Genomic DNA, 9,164 nt, shown 5'->3' with positions numbered 1-9,164 from the left:
TATTCCATAATGTTACATAGTTTTGATGCTGTTTTATGTCTGATGATCGTGTTAGATTACATGTGGAAGCATCTGTTGTTTCGTTTTCTTCTTCACTTGTGTTTTTTGGAAATTCTGTACAGAAGATGTGTACTAGCGCCGTCTACAGTATAACAATGGAAACACGGATTCTAGGATCACAATTATAGCTAAAATATATTTAGACTTTTTCTAAGTATAAGTCAAGTATACTTAAATGTCATTTTAAGTATATTTCTGAGAAGTACATAAAGCCCATTTCTGAGAAGTACATAAAAAGTAGACTAAAAGTATACTTTCCTATTTTTAGTTTAAAAGAAGTATACTAATAGCACACTTGAATAAACTTATTTTTCGTAAGGGATATTAAAATAGAAAACGGTATAGACTACAATTGTCATAATAGAATAAAAAAAATGGAATAGAATCATATAATAGCAACATCAAAATATAAAAGGAAAAGTCAATTTAGGATTTTAAAAAATATATTTTTCTTAGACACGTAGATCAGACAAACACAAAATAGTAGTTAGAATAAACAAAATCAAATAAACACTAAACAAAAATAGGAAGTAAAACTGAAAATGAATGAATAAATAAATGTGACCAAACTGGCGCAAAGATTACGTGTTTACATAGGCCTAGCACCTTTGAAACTGAATGTGAACACTTACTATTTAGGCTACTTTTTTTCTTTTTTACAAAACTTTACAAACGTCCACAATGGCATAATACAAACTGAAACAACGATGTAATGGAAGCCTCTGCACAATATAAATATTTTAATGAAACATACGTAAATTGAAATAAAAAGCGCTAGAAAATATGGAAAAACATTAGATTTTACAAACAAAAGTCATTTTTAAATATAAGAAAATGGGGATTTGAAACCCCACATTTCGGATGAAATATTTCCCCAACATAATATTACTAAGCAGAATGTAATGAATCTTTTTCACGCAATGTTTTATAACTTCAAAAAGAGCGAAAGTATCAGCAAGGTTGTGGCTAGAAGGGATAAAGCAAAAACCGGAAGCTAACAATAAATTGAATTTTCTCCCTATTAGATTGTGTTTTATTAACGTCTACACCTACCCCAACCCTAAATCTACCCCTTACACTAATGCAAAAATAGTCATTATTGTTGTACAGTGTGAGAAAAATTACGCTTACTGACGTCATAGTATGCGTCTAGCAGCGTGATGATGTAAAATACGTGCGACGGCTCCTCACGGTGAGGTTTTCAATGAATGTTGCCGCACAATTGTTTTCACCAAATAATTGTATGAGGAATTATTTCCCTGGAAAATATTATTGACATGAACAGCCGGCTGCAAGAAATACGTGAAAGACAGAAGCTCAGACGGCAGCTTCTTGCACAACAGGTGAAGAAACACGACTTTTCAGTTTAAGTTACTGCATTGTTAGCGAGCGTTGCCAAACTAATACTGTTCAGTCTTGTGAATAAATGTGATCGCGAGTTTTGAGTAATGCGATTGTGCTTTACGAAGTTAATGTTTGGTTTTTGCAGCTCGGCGCAGAGAGTCCCGACAGCATCGGTGCTGTTCTCAATAGTAAAGATGAACAAAAAGAGATCGAAGAGACCAGAGAGACGTGCAGGTAGAGAGACATGTTTGTTTGATAGAAAACATGATACGTAAGTAGAATATGAAGGCAGAATTAAGTCGTCCCCCGAAATGATCAAAAACATATTTGTAGGGCACTGTTTACACTAAGCACAGGTTGAATGTAATGCGGTTACTTGAAACTTCTCAAATCAGAACAGTGCCAGTAATGATGGGGGTTAGTTATCCTCTGCTCTGTGTTATGTTTACCGCAGGGCTTCATTTGACACGTCACTTCCTGTTGCTAAAAGAAAGTGTCTGAATGAAAGTGAAGACCCAGAGGAGGATGTGGAGGAGCAGAGGGTGAGTGAGCACTGATCAGCTGTAATTCTGAGTGCTGTTGAGATCAGATCAGGGCAAGGCTGTAGATAGCTGATCTTGGATCTGCTGTATGATGTTACAGGAAGATGTTGAGCTCCAGCAGCAGCAGGAGGAGAGCGGACAGTATGAGGAGGTGTACAAAGACTCCAGCACTTTCCTGAAGGTAGAATTAAACACAATATTAAATGATTTGCATAGCAATTACATGAAAAAATATTGCAGTATGTTGGTGATTGCTTTTTAAAATAACAAATATGAAGTTATTACAAGCCATTTAAAAAAAAATAAAGTTCATGATAGTAACACTTTTTGTTTCACAGGGCACTCAGAGTTTAAATCCTCACAACGATTACTGCCAACACTTTGTGGACACAGGTCATAGACCTCAGAACTTTATCCGAGATGGAGGTAAATAGTCCCAATGGATCATTGGTTTTTTTTTTCTTCCTCTCTCATACCCAGATGTTAGACTGTGTCAATTGTGTGCTCTGTTGTGCTTTAGGTTTGGCTGACAGATTTGAGGAGTACCCAAAACAAAGAGAGCTCATCCGACTCAAAGATGAGCTCATCGCTGCCACCAACACCCCACCCATGTAAGACAAGACAACCTGCTGTCAGACAATGCAAAATAGAACAGATGTTTGCGGATGCTTAAGACCTGTCTAATAGACCTTAGTCAGGGTATCGCCATATTTAATCAGGAATGAAAAAGAGGTTGTGAGGGATAGAGGTACATGCATCTTTAACAACATACCGATTGTTCAGTACATACCGAAGAGTTCAGTAGACAAAAACTCAATAAAACAGTTGTGAAAATTACACGATCTAGGACTTTTATACAGTACGTGCCATTGGAAAGTCTACCCCTCACAGCCTCGTTTTTATGTACGATAAATTCAGTATAGCATCTAAGGTCTATTGTATGTCTCATTTGCATGTATTTCTGAATATATAAATGTTTTTTGTGTGTGTGTCAGGTATCTGCAGGCAGATCCGGACACGTTTGATCTGCGAGATTTGAAGTGTAAATTTGACGTGATTCTGATAGAGCCTCCATTGGAGGAGTATTACAGAGAGTCAGGCATCATAGCCAATGAACGCTTTTGGACCTGGGATGATGTGAGTTATATAAATGTGCATTGGAAAACATTTGAAATGGATTTCAGTTATACATACTTATTTTACTTTTTTTTGCTATAGATCATGAAGCTGAACATAGAGGAAATCTCATCTATTCGCTCTTTTGTATTCCTGTGGTGTGGTTCGGGGGAAGGCCTTGATCTTGGCCGAATGGTACAAATCTTTCAAACATGCACACACAGTTCACCCAAAAATGAAAATTTGCTGTTAATTTACTCACCCTCAAGGCCATCCAAGATATAGGTGATTTTTTTTTTTTCTTGAGATTTTTAGCTAAAATCGTGGTTCTTGGTGCTACATAAAATGCAGGTTAATGACTACCGTCACTTTGAGAGTAAAAAAAAAAGCATATCAGGCAACACAAAATTAATACCTGTGTCTTATGAAGCGAAACGATCAGTCTGTGCAAGAAACTGAACATTATTTACATTATTACTCGTATTCCTTAACTCAAAATATATCTATGATTTCAATAAACTGTTTAATGTGAGTTCTGTTTTGATGTGACGTATTACTCGGCATGTTTTCACTGATTTGAATGTCACATGATGATGATGTAAATGACACACATTTCTGTATAACCTGCACACAAACCAAAATGCTGCATACAGTCATTGTCTGTGAGAGTGAAACATATTTTAACATCTTTCTTTCTTCTCTCTCTCAGTGTCTGAGGAAATGGGGCTTCAGGCGATGTGAAGACATTTGTTGGATCAAGACCAACAAAAACAACCCTGGCAAGACCAAAACGCTGGACCCTAAGGCAGTCTTCCAGAGAACTAAGGTAAGAGACACTGTCCTGATTGGTTAATGCAATGGACAAGCCATAACAATAAGTTGCTAGTTACTAATTAAAAGCTATTTTTTTCTCTGACATCTCTCTTTTTGTGTGTGCATTCAGGAGCACTGTCTGATGGGTATCAAAGGCACAGTTAGACGCAGCACAGATGGCGATTTCATTCATGCTAATGTGGATATAGACCTGATCATTACAGAAGAGCCAGAGATGGGCAATATTGAGAAGCCAGTCGAGATTTTCCACATCATTGAACATTTCTGCTTGGCCCGTCGACGGCTGCACCTGTTTGGCAGAGACAGTACCATCAGGCCAGGTTAGATATGGGCCTATTTCCACTAAAAGAAATTGTATCATTATTTACTCGCCTTCATATAGTTCCTGTATGATATATTCTGTGGAACACAAAAATAGAATGTAGTACAAGTTAAAAAGTGACAATACAGTATGACATGAAAGGCAGTTCTTTGTATTATATTATATTATGTTAATATATTATTATACACTACTGTTGTAAAAAAAAAATAAGTTTGAAGTCAGTAAGATTTTTTTAAAGTTTTTTTTTTTTTTTAATGTCTCTTATTCTCACCAATGCTGCATTTATTTGATTAAGAAAGATACATAAAAAAAAACGAATATTGTGAAATATCATTACAGTTTAATATAACTCTTTATATTTTAAAGTCTAATTAATTCCTATAAGGCAAAGCTGTATTTTCAGCATCATTACTCCAGTCTTCAGTGTCACATGATCCTTCAGAAATCATTCTAATATGTTGATTTGCTGCTCAAGAAATATTTCCTTTATCACGTTTGTTTTTTCAGATTCCTTAATGAATAGAAAGTTTAAAAGAACAGCATTTATTTGAATAAATCTTTTGTAAATTTATAAAAGTCTTTACTGTTACATTTGATCAATTTATCTGTGCTGAATAACAGTATTAATTTCTTTTTTTTTTAAAGAATCGAACTGACCCCAAACATTTGAACGGTAGTGTACAGTTATTCTGATCTAATGTGCATTTTTTTTCAGGTTGGCTGACTGTGGGCCCCACGCTGACCAATAGCAACTTTAATGTGGAAGCTTATGCCGGCCACTTCAGTGAGCCCAGCTCTTACTTATCTGGTTGCACTGAAGAAATCGAGAGACTTCGTCCCAAATCCCCACCTCCTAAATCCATGGCAGAGCGAGGTGGGGGTGCACCGCGTGGAGGACGGGGCGGTTCCGCTGTGGGAAGAGGAGATCGGGGTCGAGAGAGAAATCGGCCAAACTTCCGTGGAGATCGAGGTGGATTCAGAGGCCGTGGAGGCCCACATCGTGGATTCCTTCCCCGATGATAGTGCACACAACATGCCAACTTTGAGACTGGTAAACAGAAAATGTGATGATATTTTTGTACCTGAAATTTAAAAAGGTGTTGTTGCTTTCAGTGGGTATCATATTGTTTTGTTAGTGTGTTAACTAAGAGCGGGAAATTTGTAAGAATTTTATTCAACCTCAATTAAACCCTGTTTTTATTTGACGAAACTTTGAGAGGATTTTTTTTATTATTATTATTGTGGGGTTTTGTTTTTACATGTACACATTTATTGAATCCTGTGTTTTTTGTCCATCTGTCACCTGAACATCTGCTCCTGCCATGTGCACACTTCCTGTGTGTCCTGTGGAAGGCTGTAAGGCTGAGTTTTATGATCAGTGTCAAAGGAGCTTATTGATTCTATCAGCAGTGACATGTAGAATTACTGGTTTGCAGTAAATAAAGCCAACCTAATTGATGTTTTCAGTTTTCAGGTGGTTGGTTTGTGGTGAGGAGCTGCATCATTAGAAAAATAATATATTCTGAGTCCATAAAGGCTAGTTCTAACTTTAGACCACTTTGCATCCATTTATTCTTAGTATTGATCAATAACCAGTCATGTAATAAGCATGAAATAACCAGTGTGTTGTTTTCTGGCCTGATTTGGTTGCAACATTACAAAAAGTGTGTTTGCATTAATGTAACAGCATCTTCTAGGCCAACAGAAATGTGGGTCAGTTGCATGTTCTGGTGTAATTAGCACATGAATACCCAGCACACATGCCATAACTTTTGTTACAGTGTGCATTAGAAGTAGATTTAAACTGCGATTGTATTCCTCAGTTGGTATGCAAGTGTCTCTTGATTTTAGTCTTGTTTGAACAAACTCCTAACCATAAGTATTCATTTTTGTAGCATAGCATTTGTGCCACGGAAAGGAGTGATGCATCAAATCATGCTAAATATGGGAAAGAAGTGAAATTTTTGACTTTTCTATTCTATCAGACCATTTTCAGTTCTCTTATTTGTGCAATGTGAAATAAGTCACACCCATCTCAATTTATTATAATCTGTTTGTTTCACACCAGCAAATATCACCATCACATCATACACCCTACATTCACACACCAATCAGATGAGACAGAACTGAGAGAGAGAGATCCTAGATCAAAAGAAATCTTTACAATGACAGAGCACTGTTGAAGCTGAAATCAGAGACATTGTCGTTAACTAACACTAAAAGCATTTTAAAAAATGTTACTTGGAAGAAAACATTATTTGATTTCAGCTAGTTGCCAAGGCAACAATTAACATTTTGATTTTAAATACTAAACTAATGAAAACTAAATTAACTAATCAATAAAAATAAAAAAATTACTACATAGACATAAAAAAATTTAACTGACAAAACACAACAAAATTACTAAAACTTTCAAATGAAAAAATATATATTTTAAAAAAATCTAATTCAAAAACTATAAAAGTATTTCAAGGATTCTAAAACAACATCGTCTGAAATAGCAGTGAAGCTGAATGACCTGCAGTGTCACTGGACACACTGATCTGGCCCTGAGGCATGTGGGTTAATCAGGAAAAAGAAGCTGTATATTTCCTTTACATTACTAATTCAGCACACAGACACACATGGAAGTGTACACACCCCCACACACATTATTAATTAAATTAATCTTTACAACACAAAAAAAAAAAAAAAAAAAACTATTCAAAGCTCTGGTAGAGATTTAATTTTTGTGTAGCTTGTTCATGATGTACAAGCTGTATTAGAGCTGAGCTCTTCAAATTGACTGGAAAGTTCTGACAAAGATCTCTGTAGTTTGTTTCGGTGCTAATGTGGGGTTAACAGAGGGAGACTGGACTTAGATGAATGCAAATGTCAGGCTAACTGTGTCTCATTGGAGCCGACGTGCGTCAGGCATGAGAGGGTTTCAAATGAGCAGAAATTAAGTGTTACTCTGGAGTCTGTTTACCCTTAAAGTCAGCAGCCTGTTCTTTAACTAAAACTCCAGTGAATATCAGCACCTCAGTTCTGTAGAAGTGGGTAAGAAATACAACAAACACACTTCCAAATGAACATGTATGACACTATGCTATCTTAAACACCTCTCCTTTTCTGAGACCTGTGAGTGTACAGGTTTGACTTTGTGTGTGTGTGTGTGTGTGTGAGAGTGAGAGAGAGAGAGAGAGAGTGATGATGAGCTGCTAATAGCTGGGTGACTACATCTGTAGAGAGAAGATTCACACTCTGTTGACAAGAACAAATGTGTTTGTTGTAGTGACACAAGATCTCAGAGCTAGAGAGAGAGAGAGACTGTGAACCTGAATCTGACTGTGAGACGAGGGAGACAGACAGAGAGAGAGAGAGAGAGAGCTCCTAATTCTCACATTCTGTTCTCATATTCATACCTGTTGCCGAGCTGACTGCGCTTATATTATGAGGTATGTATTAACATTTCATTTTGACTAATTCGGTTTTGAATGTGTGCATTTCAAATTCTAATTTAAAACTGGTAATAAGCAGAAAGTTACAGGACTTTTGGAGCCAGATGTTTATACTGTTCAAATGTTTGGGGTCAGTAAGATTGCTTAATGTTTTTGAGCCTCTTACACTTAAAGGCAGAGTAAGTGATTTTTCAAAAACACTTTAGAAAACTGATTCGGGCCGAATCGCAAAACAAACTTGTAGCCAATCAGCAATAAGGGGCGTGTCTACTCGTGATGTGGAGGAGAGCGCGTTCAGTGCATGGGACGGACATTAACCGAGCCGAGCGAGAGAGAGATAGAGATGGCGGATAAAAAACAAAAGAGGAAACCGTCTGCGGAACGATAAGGCAAGAAGTAGGACCCGTATCCTTCATAACCCGTAAACATCGGATTAGCTTTCCGCTGGAGAGAACTCGAGGAGCGGAAGGCCTGTGATCGGACGCCGAGGTTGCTTTGTTTCTTCTCAATAGGTGAGTAACACCGTGTCTACAACAGCTAAAGTCTGCCTACACTGGATGCGATCAAACGACCGTTGAAAACCATTTGAAATGTGTGTCAGCACGTCATAAACAGAACCCGGCAGTAGTTTTCTGTCAGGGATTTGTTGCGCCGCGCCTCTCATGTCCATAGACACGGTGTAACATTGGTTTTGCTTTGTTTCACAGAACTAACCGTTGCCTGGGTTGCGTACGAATATGTGGAGCGGAGCTATCAAAATAGGGGCAAGACCCTTTTGGGGTAGGGGCGTGTTTGTTTTGGTGATTTCAAATATCAACATTGGCTACCAGAAATCACTTACTCTGCCTTTAAGGCTGCATTTATTTAATCAAAGGTGCAATAAAACAGTAATATTGTAAATTATTATTACAATTTAAATCAAATGTTTTTTATTTTAATATATTTTAAAATGTAAATTATTCCTGTGATTGCAAAGCTGAATTTCCAGCATCATTACTCCAGTCTTCAGTGTCACATGATCCTTCAGAAATAATTCTAATATGCTGATTTGCTGCTCAAGAAGCATTTCTGATTATTGTCAAAATTAATACTTTTTTTCAGGATTCTTTGATGTATTTAACTTAAAAGTCTTTACATAAGTAAATTTACTTAGTCTTTACTGTCACTTTTGATCATTACTGAATAAAATTAATTTCTTTAAAAAATAAAAATCACACTGATCCCAAACTTTTGGAGAGTAATATATTTTCAGTGGATTCAAAAAGTCTACATTGAAAAAGTCTACAATCTGGGATTCAAAGAAAGACTGTAAAAAATGATTGTGATTTTAACAGTAAAAGACTGTAAAAATGCTACAGTAAAAACCTGTTAATTGGTCATCAGTAACTTTCCATACTATATACGGTGAATAACTGTAATTACATTTAATGTAATTTTACAGTAAAATACTGTTAAAATGACGGTTTTTGGAAGTGAAAAAGAAAAAGTAATTGTATAATTTACAGT

General features: G+C 36.4%; 1 protein-coding gene across 1 annotated transcript; it reads left to right on the top strand.

Moving 5' to 3' along the window:
• Nucleotides 1-1,215: 1,215 nt before the first annotated feature.
• Nucleotides 1,216-5,425, top strand: LOC107750474 (N6-adenosine-methyltransferase subunit METTL14-like). The gene is made up of 11 exons (XM_016565842.1): nt 1,216-1,403; nt 1,550-1,638; nt 1,859-1,946; nt 2,047-2,127; nt 2,285-2,372; nt 2,467-2,557; nt 2,942-3,083; nt 3,165-3,257; nt 3,772-3,888; nt 4,006-4,216; nt 4,934-5,425. Exons 1-11 carry the CDS (start codon nt 1,338-1,340, stop codon nt 5,236-5,238), a joined length of 1,371 nt encoding a protein of 456 aa, XP_016421328.1. The 5' UTR covers nt 1,216-1,337; the 3' UTR covers nt 5,239-5,425.
• Nucleotides 5,426-9,164: the final 3,739 nt, after the last annotated feature.

Source organism: Sinocyclocheilus rhinocerous, unplaced genomic scaffold, assembly GCF_001515625.1.
Source record: "Sinocyclocheilus rhinocerous isolate Xijiao unplaced genomic scaffold, SAMN03320098_v1.1 scaffold1, whole genome shotgun sequence".
NCBI classification, from domain to species: Eukaryota; Metazoa; Chordata; class Actinopteri; order Cypriniformes; family Cyprinidae; genus Sinocyclocheilus; species Sinocyclocheilus rhinocerous.
Note: the sequence above shows the minus strand (reverse complement) of the source record. Positions and strands in the feature narration are given on the sequence as shown.

Excerpts from the sequence above, each read along its gene's own strand:
- LOC107750474 (XM_016565842.1), top strand. The coding sequence starts at position 1,338 with ATGAACAGCCGGCTGCAAGAAATACGTGAAAGACAGAAGCTCAGACGG. Across the intron at positions 2,558-2,941 it reads GCCACCAACACCCCACCCAT|GTATCTGCAGGCAGATCCGG; the intron begins GTAAGACAAGAC and ends TGTGTGTGTCAG. Across the intron at positions 3,258-3,771 it reads GCCTTGATCTTGGCCGAATG|TGTCTGAGGAAATGGGGCTT; the intron begins GTACAAATCTTT and ends TCTCTCTCTCAG.